Below are 27,090 nucleotides of genomic sequence, written 5' to 3' on the forward strand. Positions count from 1 at the left end.
ATTCTGTGTAAGGGAAGAGGCCTCCTTACTCCCGCTGCTTTCCTGTGTTGCATGTGTTGCTCGTATCATTCGAAGCCGACCAGGCAGTGCCGGGACGAATGTCGGGGGTGGGGGGGGTACACTCCCATGCTGTGTCCCGCCCACCTGAAGCAAAGGGGGGTTCTGGACCCCCCTGTGATTTACGCCACTGGTCATCACTGATTAAAATCAGTCTAAATTTTGTTTTGAAAGCACTCTAATGTACAACGATGTATAGGCTAGCAGCTTTTGATCATGTTGGCTAGAAAAACCCATGTGTGACTTGTGTGCCAGCCCCCCAGCAGGTCCACTAACAGCAGATCAATTTGTGGCATCAATACTGTATGTTGAATCTTGCAAAATCCACTGCTAACCAAATTTTGTACACCTGTGACCAAGTTGTAATGTGCGGCACTGCAACATAACCTAAACATTAAACTGAAACATGCCCCTACACCAATTTCTACTGATTATTAGCCTGGAGTGCACAAGAAATGGGGACTGAAGAAAGGCACTTCAGTGTTCATTATTAGCTTTAGATTAACAACAAACTCCCCACAGGGGGGCGTCTGCAGCTTGCAGGCATTGGTGGGTGGCGACACCATGGGTTCCCGAGCATCCGCAGGTACATCCCCGCAGGGGGATGATGGTGAACAGTGCATCACCATGGACCTGAGCACCTGTGCCTAGCCGTGCGTGGCATCGCCGAGTCCGGGGAAAAGGGGACCCTGGTGGTTGAGCCGATGCCGCGCGTTTGGACCTTAAGGCCCCTCGGCGGAGGCAACACACCACTTTGGCCCCAGTTTTCTGTAGACGGCACCTCCCGTACCAACCGGGGGAAATCAGCAGTCGCCTTTTCCTATCCTCCCCTTTATCTTTCACTTTCCTATCTTTTTCTCACAACTCTCCTATCTCCTACTCACTTCTTGGCTTTTCCTTTTTCTTGGTGTTGAGGGTTAACTTTGTGTGACCAACTACCCTGAGTTGCATCATATTTGGTTATAGCTGAGGTGTACAGCTGGCGTGGGCAGGACCTGCTTTCAAGTTCCTGTCCTGTCCCCTTGTTGGACTCCGTTGTGGGTGGCTGGCACCATGACCAAACAACAAATGTTTTTTTTTTTTTTATGGCTACTTCATTCCTTTCTTATGATCGCCCTCTGAAAAGAGGGCGCACTGGTGTGACAGCAAGGTTCTTTGCAAAGAATTCCAGTAACTTCCCAAGATTTCACGTGGTTCACTCCAACCACGAAGAATAAAACTGCCAGACTGATTTCACCGTTTCTCGTGACAAAAACTCTCACAGACACCATAGGCCAGGGGTACAAAGTAAAAAAAATTAGCTAATGGAGATCTTCTACTCGAAGTTCTCTATAACCACCAGCATGAAAAACTGCAAGAAGTCACTTTCTTTGGAGACATTCCTGTACTAGTCAGACCACACCGATGATTGAATACAGTCCATGGAGTCATCTCAGACGATGACCTAAGATATTTGAGTGGAGGAACTTTTGGAAGGCCTAAAGGAACAGAATGCCTCAATTGTGTACAAGATTAAAATCAAACGAGACGATAAAGAAACCCTAACAAAGCACATTGTTCTCACCTTCGCTTCAAGCACACTTCCAGTGTCTGTAGAGGTCGGATACACCAAAATCAAGCTGAGACCATACATTCCAAACCCATGTCGATGCTACAAATGCCAGAAGTATGGCCACGGTTCGCAGAGCTGCCGGGGCAAACTGACCTGCGCTAAATGTGCTTCTCACGACCATCCCGCTAAAAACTGTGATGTCGAACCCCACCTTTGCGTAAATTGTGAGGGCAGCCACCCGCCTTACTCACGGTCATGCCCAGCCTGGAAAAAAGAAAAAGAAATTATTACACTCAAAGTAAAAGAAAACATATCGTTCAGAGAAGCGAGGAAATGACTCTCATTGGGACAAAGCCTAACCTACTCTGCTGTAGTGCAACAGGGCACAGCATCACAGCGGCCTTCGGCACCTGCACAGCTCACACACAGTGAGCCTGCAGCAGGGCCATCCGTGCCCCTGGTGGCCGCAGCTAGTTCTGCGCCACCACCCACAAAACAGGCCGTGCGGACCTCCAGGTCAGCCGGCCCCAAGGCCCTTCCCCACACAGAGAGGCCCAAAATGAAGACAACCGTGCGTTCAGCATGTTTGTCCAGCGTATCGGAGGATACGATGGACACAACTCCTCCCTTGCCTCCGCTGCAGCAGTAACAAAGCTCTATCGAGCGAAAAGAAGGGAATAAAAGCCCAACAACTGGTCCAAAAGACCCACCAACCTAGGTTTTAAACCTTATACCTATCTGGTCTATAATCATGGCATTTCTAGTTCACTGGAACTGTCGTGGACTTTTACACAACTACACAGACGTAACAGATATTTTAAATTCATTCTCCCCAGTAGCAATGTATCTCCAGGAGACTAACCTAGGACTACAGAAAAAAAAAAAAAACATTCTTGAAAAGTATCAAGTCTTTCGCTGTGACCGACAGAACTCAAGCATGCTCTCTGGAGGCGCTGCTATTGTGGTCCAGGGTGGTGTTGCTACTCAGAAAATTGACCTAAAAACCTCATATGAGGCAGTTGCTGTGACAGTCCTCTATTTTAAAACCATAACAATGTGCTCCATATACAATGAACCTCACCTAACCGTCACACTTCACGATTTAGAAACGCTTTTAATACAACTACCAGAGCCGTACCTTTTAGTCGGGGATTTTAATGCTCACTCCTGCTTTTGGGGAAGAGGCAGAACTCTGGAAGATTTTATTCTCTGCAACAATGTATGCCTGCTGAACACGGGCAAACACACTTACTGTTCTCCAAGCAGCAGGAAAATGAGCTGTCTAGATTTATCTTTTTGTTCACCTTGTGTTTTTAACGATTTCAAATGGGATGTCATTGACAACCCATATGGCAGCGATCATCTTCCTGTATTAATCAGTTTAATATCCCCACAGCAAATCATCCCTACAAAGCCGCGTCATTGGAGACTTTGTTTAGCAGGTTGAGAACTTTTTAGAATAGAAGCCTCACTAGAAAAAATTGCTTTAGAAAATATGAGCATTGATGAAATAAATGGTAAGTTCACGAATTGCATCATAACTGCCGCACATTCAGCTCTTCCTCAATCTTCAGGAGTGGTGCGACAAAACCACAAGGTTTGGTATAACCAAGATTGCAGACAAGCAAAATAGAAACAAAATAGAGCCTGGGGAAATTTTCGCAGGTACCCCACACACGACAACCTCATAATGTTGAAAAAGGCGCGCGCAAAAGCACGACATATCCATCGCAATGCTGAAAAAAACTTCATGGAAAAGCTATGCGTCGTCTATAAATAGTTCAGTTACATCAAAACAAATGTGGGAACAAGTGCAAAAACTTAATGGCAGCTTTACTCCTTTCACAATTACTTTACTAACAGCTCAGGATATACAAACAAGCATTAGCGAACAGGCCGACAAACTAGGGGAACACTTCGCCACAGTTTCTAGCTCCTCACACTACACGCAATCATTTTTAAAGTACAAGAACACAACTGAAAAACAACGACTGCCGACAAGTGGCAGTGCAAATGAACATTACAATAAATTAATTACACTACAAGAAATCCGTACAGTATTTTCGGCTGGCAAACAGACAGCACCAAGCCCAGGTGAAATCCATTATGAAGTGCTTGCTCACCTCTCCGAAGATGCTGCAGAAGTTCTGAAATTCTTCAATAAAATATGGCATAGCCAACTTGCCCGACAACACGCTCTTCTGAAAAATATGGCAGTCTGGAAAATTGCCAGAGGCGTGGAAAAACGCCGTGGTAGTGCCATTCCTGAAATCTGGAAAACCGCCAACTTCGGCTGGTAGTTACAGGCCAATAGCACTTACGAGTTGTCTTGCTAAAAGGTTTGAAAGTTTGCTAAATATTAGGTTAATTTTCCTCCTTGAATCGCACAAACTTCTTGATATCCACCAATGTGGATTTAAAAAAGCATGCTGTACAAATGACCATCTCGTCCATCTTGAAAACACAGTCTGTGAAGCATTCATGCACAAACAGAACTGTCTGGCAGTATTTTTTGACTTGGAAAAAGCTTATGATACCACCTGGAGGTCTGGGATTCTTTGTGACCTCACGGATCTAGGTGTCCATGGCAGGATGCTGAACTGTTTAAAAGACTTTCTTTCTGACCGTTCATTTTGTGTACGTCTAGGTTACACGCTTTCGAAAAAATTCATCCAAGAAAATGGCGTACCGCAGGGGTGTATTCTAAGTACCACACTCTTTACTGTAAAAATGAACTCAATATCGCAAATAATTTCAAAGTCCATCATATATTTCGTATATGTTGACGATCTTCAGATCTTATGCACATCTTCCAGCTTATCAACATGCGAAAGGCAGATACAGCTTACTCTGAACAAACTGGCGACTTGGGCAGACCAAAATGAATTTAAGTTCTCTCCACGAAACAATAGTTGCCGTCCTTTTCTCACTGAAAAGAGGCGTGCAGATTGATCCCTCCCTGCACTTTAATGAAATTGTTCTGCAAGTAAAACAAGTGCATAAATTCCTAGGCATATCTTTTGACAGAAAGCTCACATTCTTACCCCATATAAACACCCTCAAAAAGAAAGCTTCTCGATCTCTAAATATACTGAATGTACTCTCACGGAAACACTGGGGGTCCGATAGGTTATGCCTTTTACAGATCTACCGCTCCATAGTACGGCCCACTTTAGATTATGGATGCATTGTGTACGGCTCTGCAAGACCATCATACTTCAAAAAACTGGATCCTGTACATAACCTGGGTCTTCGTATATCAACTGGTGCATACAGAACATCCCCCATAAACAGTCTATATGTAGAAACAAATGAACCATCTCTTGCGAACAGAAGAGCAATGCTTACCTGTGCATATGTACTTAAAATAACATCCTTACCAAAACGCCTTTGTTACCCCATAGTTACCATATGCACATCTAGAAGACTGCTCAATAATGAACCACAATCAATCAAACTTTTGTTATTACGCTTTGAAGATGCATGTCATGAAATCGGAATACTAGATGCTCTACCTAAAATTGCCCCGAGACACGATCCATTGCCGCCATGGTACTGCCTTCCTGCTGCATGCAACTTCACGCTAACACAGTTTCGTAAAAAACAAACACCACATGAACACCTATTGCAAGAATACTTGGCTTTGAAAGCGAAATATTCAAGCTACACGGAGTTTTACACAGATGGCTCTAGAACAGCGATGCACGTTGGAAGTGCCGTAGTACAGGGGAAATGGGAAAAAAATAGTGATTGCCAAGTTATGTATCAATCTTTACTGCCGAATGTTATGCAGTGTGTATGGGTGTGGACAAAATAGTACATTAGAACATTGAAAACAGTATAATATGCACAGATTCCTTCAGCCTACTCACAGCTCTCCAGCCACGAAATGCAGTTGAACCCTTAGTGGGCGGCATCATATACAACACAGAAAAAGTCACAAATCATGGACATATGATAAGGTTCTGCTGGGTCCTGAGCCACGCCGGCATAGCAGGTAACGAGAGAGCTTGCAGGCTCAGCAGCAGTAAGAGCTCAAAATGGTGAAATAAAAAATGTAAACATACCTTTTAAAGACTGCATGAAGTCGATACATAACAAATTAAAGAACAAATGGCGAAAAGAGTGGGATAATGAACTGAACAACGAACTGCACTTCATAAAGCCCATCTTGGGGGAATGGAAGTCATGCAGACACCAGGAACGTCTCACTGAAGTAATCTAATGTCGCCTTCGCATAGGACACACACACCTAACACACAACTACTTACTTACAAAAGAAGACAAACCTGTTTGTGAAAGATGTGGAGATGAGCTCACACTAAACCATATCTTATTTGCATGTTTAAACCTAGAAAAACTAAGAAAGAAGCATTTTAGTGAATTTTATAATCAATGCATTCCATTTCACCCAGCGCTACTCTTGAGTGATAATGCAATTATTGACATTTGTTATGTTTTTAACTTTTTACGAGAGGCTGGTTGTCTTAATAAACTGTGAATGCCTCACTTTTCTTTTATACACCTCAGCCACTTTCTCATTCCTGAGAAGGCTGAGGTCTATATTTCATTTGTTGGAGGCCTCGACATCCTTCCTCTGCAAAGGATGGGCCGCTGAGGTTACCTAACTCTCTTTAAAGCTTTTACTATTAGCCATTTCAAAAAATATTCTGCCGTTTACCTTCACTATAGGTGGTATCGAATGACATTTTAGGTCCTTTACACCACCGTTTAATTTTTTTTTTCATATATAATCCAGTGCAAGACAATTTTCTATACATTGCGTTTGGCGCATGATGGCCTTTGCTGCCTGTGTGCCATTAAACCCAACACATCACATTAATAACAAACACAATCAGATGGAAGCCAAATTTTAAATTGACTAAGTTTCACAACATGCATTTTCATGGCACAGAATATTTGACATGGCAAATATCAGTGCTGCATCCACGTGGCCGGCGGCCAATGGAAAAATGTGAGGTGCACCTGTTTGTAGAGTTGATAACAGGCGAGCTGCAGAAGGAGTAGGGTAACAGAAAGGAAAAGATGGTCATTGGCTTTTAAAGCCTGTACCACATTGCTAGGCGGTGCATCGAAGGTGGATTTGGAGCCTTCGGAAAAGCGAGAATCATGAAAAGAACACATAGTGAGCATTGCAGAAGGGAGAGAAAGAGAGTCAGCAAAACAAACAAATTAGACTAATGCCATTTTCAGCATTCAAACAGGAAGTCGTGAGCTTGTTTCATACCCCCACTTTTCAGCTCACTTTGTGCATAGAGCAATAAATGCTGTCTTTGCAATTATCTTCTCACTGTAAGAGAATTTAATTGATTTTTCTCATGTAACAGATGTTTTGACGCACCTAGCATGTTCACACATCCTTTTTGGTGGTTCTTTTGATAAGATACACAAATTTTCATGGTCCTTTCAAGTTTGTGTTAGAGTCTACTGTATGCCAAATAAAAAAAAAAGATGTTTGCTGTTTCTGTTCACTGTTTACACTATTTTTTGTTTCTTTTGAGGTATACTATGCCCCAAACCTCCCACAGCCTCAAATGAGGCTAGCAGTACGTTGTAAATAAATAAATTCTGAGGGCAATGTTTGGTGCTGATACTCAAAGTGATTTAAGTACTAACCAGTGAATGCATTAAAGTGTATTTGTAAGCTTCGCCCCAAGCCTGTGCCATCCTTCAACACACAGGTCGAAGAAAAAGAGCCATCCGAGATGGAGGACTACGACCCTTACAAGGGAAGCTGGGTGCCAAGCTCCCAGTACGGGTCCCGGACATCCCTCAACAAGCCGGGCTACACTTCCGGGGGTTCGACCCTCAACTCTGCACGGTCAGTCAGCAACGGAAGCGACCACTACACCATAGTTCACTCCAGACCGAACAGCCGCTACTCCCACCACTCGAGCAAGGAGCCACTCCACCGGAATGGTCCGGGATCACAGCTCTCTAATGGGCACTACAACTCCAGGATATGATTACCTTCCCTTGGGTGACGAAAAAGGACTGATGTGTGTTTTTGCCGTGCCTCCAAGGGAAATCCTGTTGTGTTTCAAGTTTGCCTGGTAGAAAAGGAGCAACGCCAGCTGAAGGCAGCCACGCGCGGCAGCTTTTTGGATCACTAGCTGTGGCCCGCCTTGGTGTGAAATGCAATAATGACAAAAGCATTGCTGCTGGTATTGCAGAAGCAGTCTTAGCGGAAAGAAAATCAGCATCTTTCCTCTCACTGCTTACATTTGGCTGGGCACCTAGGAATGAATTTGAACAAAGCAAAGCAACGAAAAAAAGATTGGCCTATCGCAGTTCAGGTGACTGCCTCACAACCCCTAACAGGACATGCAATGTTGTGATCTAAACGTGACTGTTTCTGCACTGCTTGGATATTGCATAGACTACCCTGAAATTAGGTTAGGGTTTTCCAAGAAAAAAAACCCAAAGTGAGCATTTCGCCCTGCGCAGGAAAAAAATAACACAAGAGAAAAAGTCACTGGTCTCATACCACTTTTTTATGGTTGCAACAAATAATAAGCAAGCCCAGAGGCATCCATGCTACCACTTCAAGATCTTATAACCAGATGTAGGATCGTGCCTCCAGTATGTGCTCCTAAAGCTCCAAAACGATATTTAAGCCAACAAACTGGAGACGTACACTAGAAAAAACCATGAACAAAAATATGCCAATTATATTTTTATATTATAGTTTAATTGCTGTATGTTGAGTAAGAAAACACACAAAAAAAGCTGGGGCTAACAACCTAACATGCAGCATGCATGCATGCTCTCAACATGGCTATGTAACAATGGCAACATACCAGCAACAAACCTGCAAAGGGTATGAAACTTGGCGGTCGAATAAAGAGTGAAACGGGGTGCTTTCCTTTGAAAATGCAGGCAGGCAGATGCAGATTGTAGGAACGCTGACAAGTTGCAATGTTGTATACACGGTGTATGGTCGTTGTCCAAGGTGAACGAAGTCAAGTGCCGTACAAACCATACGTTCGCTCTATTTCTCGCATTGAAGGCAGCACACAAATTCCTTCCTCTCTTTATTGTTGCGTTGTTCACATTCTTCAAATACCTAGTCCTCACTCAACGCTTCATGTAAAGTTTATGCCGCACATCTCTTAAAATGCCTTTCTTGCATAGATTGTGTTTTTAGAACCATTTCTCAGGCAACAAAGTTTTTTTCTTCTGCCATCGCGGTTTAAAAAGAGATGGCACTAGCAACCAAATGCAAATGACGGCTTTTGATTGCAGTCAAAAGGAAGAGCATTTCTCTAATTTATTGAGCATGCATATGAGATTTCTTCCCAACAATGCATTTTAATTTCATTAACCATTCCAGCTTTTACGCATCCAGTGTCATCTGTCACAGATTTTTGCAGTGTTTGACAAGACATTTGAAAAATTGTGTGAAGAGAGGCAATGATTGCCTTGACTGATCAAGCGGCATACAGAGCGCTGACCTCTTTTTTTACTGTTCACTAGCTATTGCAAATGTGCTTACGTTTTGAGGAAAACTGTAAATAAATTTACATGTCACAAAGCTCAATATGCCAGCTAATTGTGAAATGTTTGCTTCTATGCAACTCGTGTGCTTGAAATATTATTGTTCTAAATCATGTTCACATCACTGACAGTTGTTTATGCAGATCTAGAAAGAGATTATGTACACACAGACACACTCTTATATATTTGTGTACAAGTCTGCTGAGAGGATATATTATTGCTGCATTGTGCCATGACATGTCGTGCAGTTCAGGTGGCACAGCATCGTGAAGTCCAACATTATTTTTGCTAACACTTTTCTTACAGCGATGGCTCAGTCCTTATTTAAGGATGTGGGCATGGGCATACCTATGCACAAATCAAGGAAGTTACAATCAATTGGCACATCTTTTCATGTAGTGCATGCCGCATTTAAAGAACAGAAAAAAATCCCACTTTTCTGGCAGTTTTCATGAGAAGAATGAAGTGGAGAAATTGCCCCGCAAATGTTGTGACATGAAATGTCTGTACAGGCGTCCGATTGGTAAGCTATCCACTGTGAGTTTTATAACTGCTTGTGATGTCCACAAAACATCAAGGAATCGCACTCGAAGTGGTGAAATCGTGGTGGACAATCATAGTGCTTTAAGCATTTGGTTATGAGACTACCGAGCAAAGTGAGCTCAGCGTGATGACCAAATCATTCCTGAAGATGTGAACTATGTGCATTGCCGCTCAAGAAAGCCGGTATAAGTTCATATACTGGCATCCGTCTTCCTGTCGTAGCATTCCATCATCATGTGTTTGTGTTGAATAATGCCTTACTGTGTTTGCGCAATGTGTGTAAATATACTTTTCTAAGCGTGTACATTAAAAGAAGTCTTGTTTTAGCTGTATGTGTGCCTGATTACCTCGTGGTACACAAAAAAGCTGTTGCACGAACACCTCTCCAAATCACCTCTCATGCTTTTCGCTACAAAACGTCTGCTTAGGCAATGTCACCTACACAAGTTTTCAACATGTGGAAGCTATTGAGGATTAGGTATGTCAACATTGCATCTGTGCATCAGTACTCACTTGTCTTTTTCACCTGGATAACAAAAAAAGGTAAGGCAATAATCTGACCTCACCTGATTTTATGGTTGACAGCCCTGGTTCTGATTCCTGTGGCCATTACTAGATGATAATGAGACACTTGCTGACTGCTGAATGACATCTGAGGAGAAGATCCCGGGATGACAGTCTCTGCGGCTGTAAGTGCTGAAGACTCATGGGATATGTGCTCTGCTTCTTAACCATTTAAAATATAGAGGACATAATACAGTCCTAGAGAGAGCAGCGCAAAAAGACGAGGACAAACACACAAGCTAACAGGACAGCTGCTTGTCCTGTTAGCTTCTGTGTTTGTCCTCGTCTTTTTGCGCTGCTCCCTCTAGCCTTGCAACAAGACCAACAAGCCCAAACCACAACTCTAGTGTAAACATCCCACTTATAACTACAAACAATGCTGTATTTTGCACAGCTCTTAAGACATTTTCACACCTAAGTCATGTGACAATTCTTAATAGTACAGCAAAGCATATAGGCTGTTTCTTTTTGCCAAAATGTGACACTATAGGAGACTGAATGTTGTTAGAAGTTTGGGTATCCTTCTTTCAAAGATAAAGAGGTGTGCAAATATTGTCAAACTCGACAGCTGGCATTTTTCAAAGCTAAATAAGTTACATTTTGTACTGTACACGCCTTTGCAGAAACCACGAGAATAACTTCCCATCTTTGCAGCGTCTCAAACTCAAACGAATAATTATATACGACATCACTAGCATTGTGTTCTCATGAATGCATACTATGTGTTTGTGTTTGCATTTTTTTGTATTTCAATTTTTTTGTTTTTAAAAAATAACTACAGTTAAGTTACGCTACATATGCTGTGAAACTCGGTGAGAGCAAGCATAGACGCCTGCTTTTAAAATCTTTGTTCCCTTCACCCCTTTCTTAATCCCTTCACAGTAAGGCCCGGGTGTCCTACCATTATCAAGACTGCTGAAGTGCCTTTCATTTTAACAACTTGTAACCCTTTAACAGATGAGTGCAGAGCATCCAAGAGGCTTTTCGAAGTGTTTGGCAGCATATTAACTCTGCACATTCCACCCAACAATGAAGAAGGTTGCGCATCTTCTCCCTTCCCCTCCCCGAGGTTTCGTGTATTGAAAATGCTGCAAACTGAGCCTGCTTCTATAGCTTCCGCAACACCACACCTTCAACCAGCGCACTGCAAAATGTGCCTATGGTGCTATGCGTGTTTCCGCAATGAAAATATGGCAGAAACAGCTCTCGCCATATTAGCTGCGCTTTAAAAGACTTGAAGGTTCACAGCCCATAAGGCATGAGAACTTTTCTTCACTCCACCAGACCATCAAGTCCACAAGAGCATCACATGACTTTACAGATGGCTTCCAAGCAACTTCAACATCAATTCTAGCTTTGTAAAGTATAGAGGTGGTGGTTTTAGGGAGCCACAGGGAGAAAAACCAAATAAGAGGACCAAGTAAAGTATAAAATGTGCATGGGAGACACATTTGAAGCCATTCCAGAATACCAAGCATTAGTTTGATTGTTTTAAAGTATTCCTGAAGTACTGAAGTGAGCTGGTTTAATGCCCTCAAAAACTAGCAAACATTACTGAAATGCCTTTTCTTTAACTGTACTGTGCTTTCCCACAAAGTGCCCCTACACAGTAGTGCCTATGACGTGTTCAGTATTTACATCAACAAAAAAAAAATGTGTTTGTCACAAAAGTTGCCTGCTTCAAATTGAGATAGGGTTAAGAAGATAGGAACCATTTATTGTGAACCAGGTCGGGCCTACACAGGCATGCTAATTCTAACGCACACTCATGCTTGACCTTGTTTCACTCAAACTGATGAGACAAACTGGAGTGTGATTCCTGCACAGCCTCAAGGTGAGTAAACATACTGTCACACTCAGTAGGCCTTGCAACGTGCGTGTGGAGGCCAGAATGCTTTCCATAGCAAGGCAACATATGAGGTGACAGAAAAACAAAGGGGAGGTGGTGCTGTAATTCCAAAAGAGCACATCACACTCAGACTGTTTTCTGCTCTTTCTTTTCTCCTTGGAGCCATGATGACTAACTGTATGTAGTATATGCACCAAATGTCATGTGGCTCATCTCATTTCTCTGCTTTTATTCATTTGCTCTTGTTAATTTTAATTTCTTCAAAAAAAAAAAGGCAGCATTGATGTCACTTAGAGGAACAGGCAAAAGACCAGCAAATGCATCAAGTATTGCTCTGCACAGCTTCCAGCAAAACTTTCGGAGAATGATGCACATCATTTGAACAGCAAAACCCTGCCAATTATGTTTTCTGGAATATCGCATGATGGCAATGTCAACTTGCCCCAGAGAACATTCCAATCGTAGCTCGTGCACTGCAAGTCGCATTAACACCTCTTTTTGGGCTAATTGGTGCATACTTCTATAATTCACTGCAAGTCACATAGCACGACAGTATCCACCTAGTTTTTGATGCAGAGTTGTTGTAGAACACTGTGAAATGTTTTCTTTCATACCTGAATCTCTAAATAACCTGGTGCTGAATTTACTTTTACTGTGTTTTCCAGTTTATAGCCTTACTATAGTATTCAACACAGAAATAGTATTATATAAACACAGAGATAAGACCATGCCAAAAGGCTGTGGAATCATATCATATCACAAAAAACGGGGCATGTGCATGAGCAAGGCCATAATAGTTCTTACAGATAATGAGCTTGCATTCCTGCACACAAGCTGAGGGCTCAGTGGATTGTATGTTTTTTGTAATCTATGACTACATACTATTTCTTCCCTTTCCTTCCATGCAATTTTTCCTGAAGCTCATGCGTATATAAATTGTATTTTCATGTCAAATAAAGTTAGTTGAGAGCCAGTGCTCGTTGTGTCATCTTTACTTTCATCCCCGTCCTTATTCGCATTGTTGTTTCATAATGGATCGATGCCAACTCGCTCTTCTTCTACAGGGCCAGAAAGAATTGGATGGCCATAAAAAACAGTCTGAAGAAAATCTGGCCAGATTCTCTGACAGATCAGTGGACAATCGGAAATACATAATTTTCAGCCGAAATTCATCCCTGCAAACTATACAACAGGTGCAGACTATCTATGCAAAAACTTTTTATTTTAGGCCAAAATTTTCCCCTGCAGACTACAGTGCGGATAATACGGTACTACTCTCACGACTATATGCTTGCATCATATAATAGGTTAATGTCATGGGGCTTGTACATCATATTATGGGAATGTTGTGCAATTCTTTGTGTGCGTCTACATACACATGACAATCCTCCTCCTTTTCCCGTAGTACAAAGTAGCCAACTTGAGCCACTTCTGACTGACCACCTAATTTGGTCTTTTCGAAATGGGACAAGACTATTGGAATGGAATCAAACACAACCCCACCAACTCCATTTGTCAGCAACAGAAGCCAATTTTTCACATTCTTGTATGAGTCTAGCCCTGTAGTACCTTCACTTTGAATAACATTTCTGGGTGACTTCTGACGCAGCTCTGCAGCTCACTGGTTTGCTTCATTTTCCAAATCAACTCTGAAATTAAGCGTGAAGCTTGAAGCTTTGCCTTCATTTTCTCGGGACAATAGATCACCATGACAGATTATATATTACCGTACTAATTATGTAAGCATCACAAAGAAACCAATGTAAAATTTGCACAATAAAAGGAACACATTCACAAGCAAAACATGGAGAAATGCAATTGTTTTCTGCAAATATATGTGCACTTTTTCCTACATATTTAGTGATACATATGCCGGTGAACAAATCAGTTTGAGTGCAGCGCACAAGAGTCCTTCAGTGTTTTGTAAAGGACTTTTTCCTTTCGGAGATGTGTACGTACTTGGGCATTCTGCTTCATTTTGAATGACACAGTGGCGTAGCATCTGGTTAGCATCAGCCCAGCAGTTGAGCATCACTTGATTTAGAATGCTAATCCACACAACAAATGGTTTGTTTGCAGCCCATTTATTCATCATGCGGTCCTATGCTGTTCAGACACATTGCTCAGTCTATAGATAAAAGGTAAGTCAAAAGAGCAATTCAGTTCGTCATGTCACTTTGTCACTTATGTCGTACATCATCGTCTAAATCAGCCGAATTACGCCCACTGCAAGACAAGCCAAGGGCCTCCACCAGTGCTCCAATTCCTGTCCAGCATCTCCACGGCTACTCGTGCCAATACACTATAGTATCCTGTCTGTCTATGGTCACCTTCACAAACATTTCAAAGCACAAATGTATAAGTGACTACATGGAAAAACGAAGAAAAAGATGACAGTAGCTGAAGCAACGAGAAGTCCCACATCTCGAAATGGTATAAGCGAGACTGCTTACCAACCTAGTTTTTACCGCCACCGGAGTCGTATTAGTCTACACTACAGCGACGGACCACCGCAAGATCTCTACCACGCAGGTCGCCTCGGCGGACACCCCAGACAACCATTTTAGATCCAGAAGACAGTGACAGAATGTACCGCCCAAAATATTTAATATACAGAGGATGTTTCTTAATGACCACGCTTCGTCCATTCTATCCCTATTGCCTCAGAATGAACATCTACAGAATATCACCAAAAGTTTTTCGGACAGAAATTGTGATGGCAGTTGGGCAGCATGCGCGAAAAATTTTGTGATCCTTTTTGCATATTCTGCAAAAGCAAAGCGAAAAGAAAATTTTTGAAATGCAATAAGCTAATTGCAAGGGAAACGGTTCACTCATGCAGGTGTGATTGAGCAGCTTATTGATTTAATTAGTATCAACACTACCGCAGCAATCCAGTCAAGCAATCAGTCATACTCGAAACACTATACCCACAAACACTATGAAACAAAGAGCTCCATTTAGTTTATCGACGAGCTGCATGCACGCACACTTGGTAGTGGCATTCAATGGGCTTATATATTTCCCACACATAGCCTTCCTGTTAGCGCCAGTGGCACTTGCCAGTCGAGCGAAGTTATTTCGGTCAATTATGAACTTGTGACGGCAGAAACGAGAAGTCCAAGTAAGCACATCATGTTGCTAATACCTTTTATTAAAAATACCATATATTAGTCGCGATCTACTCTGCTGCCCTTGCGCAAACATTATGCAGACGCGTTAAGGCTGGTTCACATGCAAGCGACTGAGCGATTGAGCGGCGCATCGCAGCGAAAATATCCAACTTATTGGAACCTCCCCGCTCATCGCCATGACGACTGAATAATAATAATTTTAATAATTTTTCGCCGCGGCGGCAGGATTCGCTAGCATTTTCGGCTGCATGTGAAACAGGCTTTAGGTGGAAACAAACGTGCTTCTAAAGAAGACGCCTTTCTGGGCCCCATTCATGGAGCTTCTTAGTGCATATATAGCAGCATAAACCGTTTGAAAAGCTTTCTGGGACACAAGCAGTCGAGTTCCTTATGATGGTCCAGTGCGCGAGCCTGCCTAATTTAATCGTGTCTAAATGTGAACGTTCACAGAAAGTCCACTGTTAGAGTCTCAATCAGCGATGTGCACAAAGTAACATTCTGACCATATCTCAAAATGCAACTCAAATGGATGTCCACTAACAGATTATCCCTTGTAAATGCTTGCACGGATGTTTCATGGGTCTCTCAAAATGATGTTTGATATTGGGACCATTTGTGGATATCCTCTAAATATTTCTGGTTCTCTGGGATCTGACCCGCGCCGTAAGGGAAGGGATAAAGGAAGGACTGAAAGCAGAAAGGAAGAAAGAGGTGCCGTAGTGGAGGTCTCGGGAATAATCTCGACCACCTGACGATCTTTAACGTGCACTGACATCGCACAGCACACGGGCGCCTTTGTGTTTCGCCTCTATCGAAACGCTGCTGCCACGGTCGGGCTCGAACCCGGGTACTTTGGATCAGTAGCCGAGCGCCCTAACGACTGAGCCACCGCGGCGGGTTGGCAGTTGAGTAAATTTAATGCTTCAGGCTTAAAAATATAAATGCTGCAGCTACCGTCAAAGGAACCACCCGAGATAAGTCCGCTTAGTATCAACTTCCGTCACATGAGTATACCCCTGAAGCGCTTGAAGTTGCAGGCATGGCAGGGAACACATCAAATAGAACGCAAACCGTTCGGGCCGTGCATCCAAAGATCCAAATCAGCGCTTACCCAAGCACAGTGAGTGAGTGAATAAACTTTATTGCTCTAATAAAGGAGTCTTGCTGCTTGCCCGAAGATTGCCGATGTCTTCCAGGCTGAGCGTGGTTGGCGCCCCTAGTCCAAGGCACCACTGTCCCTGGCCATCCGGCATGCGTGGCTCACTAGGTCGCTTTGTACCTTGAGTTGGCTGCTGGTTAGCCGGTCCTCCCACTGCTCCTCATTTGGCTCTTTGTTACCTCGGAAAGCTACAAATTTCCCGCGAATAAACTGAGACTGTAATTTCGACGTCTTTTGGAGTTTGAGCCGTTGAAATAGTATTGCCAAGGCAAGTGACGCGAGAATGCGCGAGAAGTTGTTTCTCGTTTCTGTCAAATCAATTTTTACTACAACAATGTTTTAAATAACTTTAAAAATAATTCAAAATAAAACACTTATGTTTGTTACTAAAATGAAAAAAATTCACTTATTTTTTTTTTACGTTAAACGTAGTTGATGGACTTGTGGCGTCATCTAGGTGCAATATTTGTGCTGTCACGCCTTTAAATGACCTCGAATTTCTTTATTAACAAGCTCGTCTTCGGTGCAGTAAGTTAAATGCTTGTGCAGTAAAACGTAATACCTTATTGCCCTAACGTTAGTTCGTGTTCAAATGACAGATTTACGGGCAATTCTGTCTGTGTGCAGCCATGTGGTAATCTTTGCGCCTCGTGCGCCGCCGCCGCCGTGGCCGCCGCGGGGGGCGACCGTTGGCGTCGCTCAAAATGGCGGAGCCATCGGTCGACGGTTCAGTAGTAGTCGTACTGAACAACGGCGATGCGCCCGTCCCGGTGGCCGCGCCGGCGGCCAACCCCGTCGAGAACGGGAAGGAAGATCACGAGGAATCGCTCAACCTGGATAAGAACTCCCTGTGCGCCGTGCTCAAGTTCCTCAAGAAGCACAAGCTACAGGAGACGGAGCAGATCCTGCGGAAGGAGGCGAAGCTCCTCAGCGACGGGCTCGTGCAGGATGACGCGCAGACCACCTCCGACGTGAGTAGTGTGCTCTCCACGTACAAGAGCGAAGGCGATCCCGACATATATGAGGATACGTACACGAGCTTCAAGCGATTCATCGAGGCGTCGCTGGATTCGTATCGCCACGAACTGGCCATGGTGCTGTACCCCGCCTTCGTGCACATGTATCTCGAGCTTGTGTACAACGAGCACGAGAAGCAAGCGATCAAGTTCATGGAGCGCTTCGGGCCCGAACAGGAGGAATACTACCAGGAGGACGTCAAGCGACTGGCCTGCCTCACCAAGAGGGACCACATGAAGGGGAACGAGTTCATGGACAACTTCAGGTCCGGCCAGTTCACAGTGCGTATGTCGAGGGACACCTACAACTTCCTCAAACGCTACCTGCAGGACAAAAAGAACACGGTGCTGCAGAATATAGTGCAGGAGCACCTCTACCTCGACGTTTACGAGGGCATCGCGCGCGTCAAGGCTCAGCTGGATGCCACGGCGGGAGCCTTCCTGGGGGAAGCGGCCAGGCAAGCGAACAAGGTCAAAGTCTACTACGGCCTGCTCAAGGAGCCGGAGCTTCACATCCCGCTAGACGAAGACGACGAGGGTGGTGAGGGCGACGACAAGCCGAAGAAAAAAAAGCCCAAGAAGGACCCGCTGCTCTCCAAGAAGGCGAGGAACGATCCCAACGCGCCCCCCAACAACCGGATCCCGCTGCCCGAACTGAGGGATGCCGACAAGATGGACAAGATCAACGCCATGAAGGAGGCCATCAAGAGGGTCCGGCTGGGGCCCGACTGCCTGCCGTCCATCTGCTTTTACACCTTCCTCAACTCGTACCTGGGCGTGACGGTGGCGGACATATCCGAGGACAGCACACTACTGGCCGCGGGCTTCGGGGACTCGTCCATCCGCGTGTGGACCCTGACGCCGAACAAGCTGAAGGCGATGAGGTCGGCGCAGGAGCTCGAGACCATCGACAAGGACGCCGACGATGTGCTTTACCGCATGATGGACGACCGCAGCGGAGTCGAGATGCGCGTGCTGTTGGGCCACAGCGGGCCCGTGACGGCGGTCAGCTTCAGTCCGGACCACACGTACCTGCTGTCGTCCTCGGAGGACGCCACCATCCGGCTGTGGAGCCTGTTGACCTGGACTAACGTGGTGTGCTACAAGGGTCACTGCTTCCCCATCTGGGACGTCAAGTTTAGCCCCCACGGTTTCTACTTCGCGTCCTGCGGCCACGACCGCACGGCCCGCCTGTGGTCCACAGACTCCTACCAGCCGCTCCGAGTTTTCACAGGTCTGTTGTGTGTGGCATTGTGCTGGTGCAGTGCGGTGTGCAGTCGTCGCTTGGGGTGGCGATGTCGGCTTTTGTGCCTGTGTTGGACAGCGAGTCTATCCAGCTTTTGAAGTAAAAGTCTCTGGCAGTGTGTTTCTGGCACAGCTGGTGATTGGACGTACAAGATGTGCATCCTTGTCTGGGGAGGTGGATCAGTGGCTGGGACTTTCTGCATCTGGGCTCGAGGTTCCCTTTTTGGTACTTTGCCACAGTGGCATTTTTGTTTTACTGGTGACAATGCCGTGCCGTTGTGCTGAAAGTTTTGGTTTACTTTGAAACAGCTGAGAAGGGGGGGGGTTGAAAGACGTCCTGAGCTCTCCTTTGCTTTATTTTACCTAGGCAGTGGTGTTGCTCCTGTATCTAAGTACGTTACTTTTCCTCACTTTAATGCTTGCACTACTCTGTTAGCATCTGCAAAGTTGTGCCTTGAATTAGTTTTCTGTTGTGGTGCGCACTGATCATTAGTTTATTCTGTAATGACAAGAAAACACAAATTGAAAGGCATACTTACACTACCGCAAGAATTATAAGTTTATGTCAACCGGATGGACTCTCCATATTCCGGGTTATGCTAGCTCCCCAAGTTCTCGAGCTTGCACTTTGTGTTTGCCCCAGATGCATGCCAGAGTTAGAAATGCTGGCCACTGCCCTAGCCCATCTGGACAACTGGCCATAAAGAGAAGGTTGTAATAGGCCCATAACCAGACAGTTAACTTTACTTTTGCACCATCCATATTGTACGCAACTTCTTGCAATGGGTCGGACTTTTATTGCTGGCTTTCAGTAGGCACCCATAACAGCAATTTTATTAGCTGTCAGTGTCACAGAAGGAGCGTGCTTACTCACTGGCTCTCATAATTTTTGTTGTGACTGGTTTCGCAAATCCGCTTTGTGCTCTGGTTAGCATACTTGAGACAATATCGCTTTTATCAAACTTGGGAGAGCGGCCATACTTCGAATGATTCCACGTCTTCGTGTCTCGTGCGGTATGGTGTTTGGCTCCAGCCTTTTGGCCAATCAGCCTGCAAAGTTCGTTTGGCCTGTTAGAAGCCAGGTAATGTTACACATAGCTTGCACCGACTTCAGTGAGAGGAATCCTGAGATATGCTTCCGCCATGTTTAAGAACCGCCAGTGCCCGCAGTATGCATTCCGCACTGTTTCAGTATGGCAGTGTGCACAATATATTTGGGTGGTCCAAGCATAGCGGTAGCCGTGATAGGAAATATGACAAATTTCCTCCCTGTGCGAGCGAACGAAGGCGTGCTGAGCACAGTGATGGAGCTTTGCTCGTGGCATGCAAATGTCCAAACGTTCACCTCAAGAACTGCTACCATCAAGTATGTAACAGGCAAATTCGCATTTTCGGATGTCAAGTATGTGGTAATAGTAAAACCAGGAACGCGTCACTGATTAGCCTAAATGTTCTGCGTTGAAATAGTGACCACCCAATTACCTTCAGGAGACAAATCTCGACTGGGCGCCGTTCTTCTTAGGTACAGTGCCAAGCATGAAGATTTCGCATGATACTAGTGCACAGTATTGAGACACCATGCAGCGAAAAGTAGCGAGCTGATGCCCAGAAACAGCATGCTGAATCCGATGCGGCGGGGACACTGATCTAGCAGTGTGTAGGGTGTCTCGAGACGGCTGTGCACGGCCTTGATGCATCATTCCGTATAGCCATTCACTGATATCTTCATGCCGCCGCAGCTCATGACAGAAATAAGCATTCTTGTGAACATTGTTTTAGCAGCAAACAAAGAAGCAAAATTTACTAGCAATGCTACATTAGCTCCTCGAGACAAGTTCACCCAGCTGAAAGAGCTTAAAAGTGAAGACCTCTGAAGTAGAAGTTCGTCTTCCTCGAGCTGCATTGCTGATAAGCTCTCACGTATATACACTAACGAAGGAAATGTGCAATTATAGCAATTTGTGCACATTCATTGGAGGGTTGCAAATTAGCTGATAATGTTACCATGTAATGTCTGCAAACAGGCTAATAACCCACCACGCTCTTTGCTTCCTGTCGTGAGGGGCTGATATTCTCGCACTTCCGAACATTTTCTTCGTACTAAGCGTGCCCTGATACCATCAGCGGCGATTTTTAGTCCTCGAAAAAGGAATCCAGAGTAGGAAGAGGAGGTATCTCCATGCAAAAAGCGCAAAGGTAGACGGTCGCAGTACGAAACAACTTCTGTTTATCCATATCTTGGAGTCCAAGCGGTTCATAAACATGGCTGCCGTAGCAGCGGTCTCGCTGTGACGTGACGTCACGTGCAAGCTATGTATACTTGTGCCCATCATCACTTTCCACACCCCCATTATGACCCTTCTTACCCCTTCCCTCCATCCTTGATTCACGGTGTCTTAAGCAGCAGGCTAGACCAGTATTCCTCAGGCCAGCCTGTCCCCCTTTCCTTTCAGGATTCGATCGTAGCGTGGCATATTTGCTTCCAACACTCTTCGGTATTCTTGTTGCTTAGCTAGTTCGAACTGCCATTCCATTGGACACAAGTTAGGCTTTCCAACTGCTCACAAATCATATGTATTTTCTGCATTTACACAGTGCTTCTTGAAGAACTTGGTTCCCATAGTTCACTTTATCACGCCATGTGCTGCCCATCGCATTTTATATTATTGAACTGCAATATCTGCACGAGCTTTGTGCATTGCATGTGGAGCAGCTGAACACCATGCAGGGGCAAGAGAATCCAGTGGAGGCATGTTTTGCGTCTGTGCAATTTTTTTAGATTTGGGGATACTGTGGTTGCAGGATATATTGATTTAGCTAGGGCTGCTGGATTATCAACTGCCATCATAAACAGTCACCTGCTTAACTGGGATCACTGATACTGCTTGAGTTAGCCGCTAGTGCTGCCGTAACCCTTCTGAAATGTCAGTTACAATGCCCATGTAATGGGTATAACTGGAGAAGAAGCTGTGGCAGAATCTCTTTTGGCACATAGGTCCTCTATTTGGAATAACCCTGGTGAAGCAGACTGGTGTCATTTATTGCTGTTATTTTTTACCGTACTTTTATGATGTCTGACCTTGCTTGCAAGTGTCACATCAATTACATTGTTATCAGCACAAACTGCACTCTGGCCTATCTACGTCGGAACCTGATCCCCACGAACTTGTTAATCTCATCTGCCCACCGAACATTCTGCTGCCCCCTGCTACGCTTACCTTCTCTCAGTGTCTCGTCCGTTATCCTTAATGACCATCGGTTATCTTGCCTTCATATTACATGCCCTGACCAAGCCCATTCTTGATTTCCGCTAGGATGACATTACCATCCATTTGTACCCCGGCCCGCTCTGCTCTTTTCCTGTCTCGTGACGAACGTTCCAACCACTCTCTTGTGCTGGCAGTATGGTTCTCCTTGTACTTTGCCTCCATGACATTTCTTGCGGCATTCTGAGTAATGCACTGCGTTTCAGATCTAGCGAAGGAGTGGGCAAATTACACACCACACAGCATGGCTGAACTGCTTGCAAGTTCATTATTTGTTGGTGCTGCTGATGCCTGTTGAATATGAGCTTGAACAGTTGCTTAAACAGTGCGCTTGCAGTCCAGATGGCAGACTTGTCGCTACAAATCTCTGCCCGTATTTGGATGTTCCAATGGCTTGCAACACAACAGACAAGCAGTCGCACAATAATATTTTGCTCTTCATGCTTTTTTCACAGCTCACGGCTAATTTAAACTGCGACTTGGTTTGCTGCACTACACTACTGCTCTGAATACTTTTGTTTCTCAATAGAGCTGTACCATTCGCTTGCTGTCCATGAAAGTAATTGCATCCTGCTTCCATGTGCAGCCTGTTGCTTCCAGCAAAAACAATGCATGAAACAAAACTCGAAGTGAAATCCATCACTTGCATGTAGTGCAGGGCATCGTTGTGTAGCGATCTGCTGACCCTTGTGTATCTTCCTATTCCACTGGCTCCAACACTTCTCAGTTTTCGTTTGCCCTAGCATGTGCTAAATTCTGTTCAAACAATGTAGTGCTCTGCAAGTTTGAGTTTATAGGGCTTAGATGTCTCTGAAAAAGCATTATCATAACATTTTTATGAACCAACAGATTCCTGTAATAGCACGGCTGGGGTGATTAGGGCAGGCCCTCCTATTATTCATGTTGCCAATTTCAAAACCCTTTGTATTTTGCTCGAGTGTGTTTAGAACAGTGGAGGCACTTATGAGCTGCAGCCTTCATTCATATCTCTGAAAATCGCCCAAACACTGCTGTACTTTCACAGCAAGGTGTTAGGGTATTTTTAAAGGAGTGAATCCCAGTTCCCTTTCTCTGCTGTTTAGTGATTGCTTAGAAGCATGCATTGGTCAGCTCCACTAGCTCACATTTTGACAATGGGCGCTCTGTTGTCCAGACATCTCAGTGTTCTACCGAGAATGTAGGTTTGAACTCTTGAGAGAAGTCACTGCAGCTTTTGTTTTTTTTAATCAAAGGGACGAGTATATTAGTGAAAAAGGCAGCGTGAAACACTACTTTATCTTGACTTTTACTGTTTCTTTTATATTGTGTGTATTATAGTTAGGTAAAACTCGAGAATGAAGTAGCAGATGCCATCAAAGGAGACCCTCCAACCAATGGTGTCGACTGATTTTCATGATGTCGAGGTTAATCCGATTAAGCCGTAGTTATTCCCCATTCATCTGCTGCACCCAGCAATTTCACGTTAGCAGTTCCAAAAGGATCGTTCTAGGGGGAGGGGAGAATCGCTAAATGCCACTGGCTAGAGGGGCTTGTTTGAGGGGCGTTTGCCACTTTGTTCTTGAGTTTTACCGGACTATAGTGACGGTTATAATTTGTAAAGGGTTTTAGGTAACAAAGCTGCAAGAGAGAGCAGAGCTTCTTTGAGGACTCTGGTATACCCTTTACAACTTGAGATCTTTTAATATCAAATATTTAGCATACACCTACTGCTGACCTCTTGTCTCTTGGTTCATGTTAAGTACAAGAATTACATGCCTAGTGAAGGACTCCTAAATTTATGCAGCCATTTAAAAGTGCATTCTTGTAGTATAGCTGAAGCTCATTGCGTGGGTAAAGTAACAAAATGTGCTGCTACAACATTTTTTGGAACGTTCTTTGGGTAACCATACAGCAAGTAGCTGCAGGCAGTAACGAAATGATGCCTGGCCGCATGTCGTTGCATAACATTTTGCCCTCATACTTATGTCCTCCCGTGCTTTGTCCAATTACTGCAATGCAAATGCTGTTTGCCTGAATTTTAATGGAAACAACTCTTGCCATATTCTGTAACAATCCATTTTCCTTCCCTCCCATTTGGTCCTCTATCATTAGTCGCTCCTCCTGTTGACGTAGGGCATCAGAGAAGACATCCCGTCATTTGTAACAGAAATGTGCCCTTGATGCCGCCAACTTGAATGAATTTGTGTCTAGCCCATGTCGCACTGCAGACAGACACCCACAAATGACAGAGCAGGAGGTCACGTTTGGCGTGCCAGACAAGGTTCATCACCGCTATTCCAGTGTGTACACCGCGACCAGACTGGCTGTGTCGGTGTTTCGTCATTTGCTTTCCCACCTGCTGTTGCTTTAGTCACATTGATATCGCAGCCAAATGAAACGGGTTGTTACAGAATACGCCCCAGGTTTGGTTTATGTCTAGATGTGATGGGTCATCTCGTGCATGCTGAACAAACACATGCACATAATTGTTGTATCGAAGACTTACCTAGCAGCACATAGAAGTGACCATTTGTTTTCACCTGTACATTTTTTTGTTTCATGTCCAACATCAGAAAAGTGCATGGTGATTTCTTTCCCTTCTACACCCTGTGTTGATTTTAACATGTGCCATGTTTTACCCTGAGCCGACCAAAAGCTTTGCGTTTGGCGCTCTTTGGCCTTAGGTGCCCTCGCGCCAAAAAAACCCAGCTTCATCGTTCCTTCCCCTTCCCCATTTTAAGCCACATTCCGCCTGTTTGACTGCTGTTCTCATTGTATTGCATGATTGACTGATTTAGGGGGTTTAACGTCCCAAAGCGACTCAGGCTAGGAGGGACGCCGTAGTGAAGGGCTCCGGAAGTTTCGACCACCTGGGATTCTTTAACGTGCACTGACATCGCTCAGTACACGAGCCCCTAGAATTTCGTCTTCATCGAAATTTCACTACCGTGGCTGGGATCGAACCCGCGTCTTTAGGGTCAGTAGCTGAGTGCCATAACCACATAGCCACTACGGCGGCTGTCATTGTATGGCATGGATGAGACAATCTTTCCTTTCACTTCTGCAGGACACGTTTCAGACGTCGACTGTGTCCAGTTCCACCACAACAGCAACTACGTTGCAACGGGTTCCAGTGACCGCACTGTGAGATTGTGGGACGTGCTGACTGGAGGCTGTGTGCGCTACATGACTGGTCACAAAGGACGCATCTACTCTCTCCAATTCAGCAACGATGGACGGTTCCTGGCTTCCGCAGGCGCTGACTGCAAGATCCTCATCTGGGACATTGCCCATGGGCATCTGCTTGCCGAACTGTCCGGCCACACAGACACAATCTACTGTCTGTGCTTCAGCCGAGACACTACAATTCTCGCGTCTGGAGGCATCGACAACTGCATCAAGCTGTGGGACTTTGCGCGGCTTATTGATGAAATAGATCTCGAGGATCTGAACATTTCTCACGCACCGACAGTGAGGACAAACTGTGAAGGGCTGCTTTTGGGCTCTTATCCGACCAAGGCAACATCAGTCCTGGCACTGCACTTCACAAGACGAAATCTTCTCCTTGCATCAGGAATGTACCAGTCTAGCTCTTGAAATTGGGGTGGTGTATTTTTAAGTATCTGTTACGTTATCACCGTGGTGTGTTCGGTATAGTTGCACATGCTTGCAGGAACACATTTCTAATCATCTTTTATACATATGTACATAGGGTCTCATATTTCATACCTGCCAAATAAATGGTCACGGCTGCTGTATATTTGTGCCCAGCACAGAAACCATGTTGTACTCTTATTTTTGTTTCTTTTTGTATGCAGTAGTGAAATTGCTGCTTATAACAGCGCACTGTGCCAGATTAGTCTCCACAGTGATCCATAGTGTGTTAGCAAGAGTGGTTCATTTTTGTATATGAAGCGTACATTAGAGATAGAAAACGTGTTGTATATACTGATGCTATGAATGAACAGTTAGCCCACATTTGTGGCATTTTGTGCTGGAAAAAGTCATGTAAATCATTATCTCTGTGTAATTTTCTGCAAATTTTGCTCAATTACGTGCTTTCAGCAGCGACCAGTGCTTCGTTGCTGAGATGGTGCAGAGTCAGTCGCCTAGCTATTTCAGCCTCTGTTCTCATCATGAGAAATCTACAGTGATGAGTCACTACCCTGGATGAGCTGACACGGCGACAGTGTTGAATAACAATCACGCGACAGTGCAAGAACAAAAAAAAAGAGGAAGTGAGAGAACGCCACACATAAAATGCAGTTGCTTTAATGCATGACAGAAGCATGACGTATCCAGGTTATCAGATTGTGCAGACATCTACATACTTGTCTCCAGCTCTATCAGTGTACCGGGTAGTATGCTGGCATCATGTGCGGGCGACCTAGGGCTCGAAATTGTGCATGCACCTTCGCATGAACCGTTGCTTGCTTTTAAAAAGCTATGCTGAGTTCGGCAGGCAGCGGCGAATGTCACAAACACACTACAGACCGTGCCATTCGAGTGCCCTAGACAAATGTGCTGGCATTTATACTGTAATGACAAAGATGTGTCAGTGCGTTAGTGGCAGTGCTATCGCTGAGCGTGCACTGCTGTTTGGCTCACTTTAGTTGGCCCTGGAGCAACCGCCGACGGACAGGCAAACGCCGTTCAATGCCTGGTGTTTTTAGGGCCAGTATACCCCTTTGCAAGTGGTGGAGATGCTGGGAATTTGTTTTATCTATTGTGCAGCACCTATGGCTAGAACACAAATTTTCACCGTGTTACTTGCAGCAAATCGCGCAGATAGCCTGCTTCATGCTACTGTGTAAAGTGAATGGTAACAGTGCGAAAATGCAGGTATCTTCTAAGCGACATAGGAGAAGAAGTACAAACAAGAACTGAGCTGTGTTTGTTCCCCTCCGTCGCATAAAATTCTGTTTGCGTGCTGTTACCGTTCACCGTGCATCAAGATCCAACTAGCTTGCCAAAAAGTTTTAATAAGTTATGTGAAGGTTTACACCTATATAATTAATGCCCTGTATGCATCTAAACTAGACCCAGCTGCACCATGAAAGATTATGCATTTTAGTGCACTAGCACTTATAGTGGCCATTCCCCGCATTTAGCCGTTATGTGATTGCCTGCTTGCCAGAAGCCAGTTTTGTGGTAGGCTGCTCACCTGCCCACCGGGTGGTGAGCCACCTGCTCAAGTTTGTGTGCATG

General features: G+C 44.7%; 2 protein-coding genes across 2 annotated transcripts in view; both read left to right on the forward strand.

The window, feature by feature from the left end:
• Nucleotides 1–9,996, forward strand: part of LOC144107828 (uncharacterized) — a 126,761-nt gene extending 116,765 nt beyond the window's left edge. Inside the window, exon 10 of the mRNA XM_077641036.1 lies at nucleotides 7,312–9,996. Within this exon, the coding sequence (XP_077497162.1) occupies nucleotides 7,312–7,596 (285 nt within the window). The 3' untranslated portion in view covers nucleotides 7,597–9,996. The remainder of the gene's footprint in view (nucleotides 1–7,311) is intronic.
• A 6,822-nt stretch (nucleotides 9,997–16,818) lies between these two features.
• Nucleotides 16,819–25,978, forward strand: Taf5 (TATA-box binding protein associated factor 5). Its single transcript, XM_077641180.1, has 2 exons — nucleotides 16,819–18,626; nucleotides 24,950–25,978. Exons 1-2 carry the CDS (start codon nucleotides 17,081–17,083, stop codon nucleotides 25,477–25,479), a joined length of 2,076 nt encoding a protein of 691 aa, XP_077497306.1. The 5' UTR covers nucleotides 16,819–17,080; the 3' UTR covers nucleotides 25,480–25,978.
• Nucleotides 25,979–27,090: the final 1,112 nt, after the last annotated feature.

This window comes from Amblyomma americanum, chromosome 10 (genome assembly GCF_052857255.1).
Source record: "Amblyomma americanum isolate KBUSLIRL-KWMA chromosome 10, ASM5285725v1, whole genome shotgun sequence".
NCBI lineage: Eukaryota > Metazoa > Arthropoda > Arachnida > Ixodida > Ixodidae > Amblyomma > Amblyomma americanum.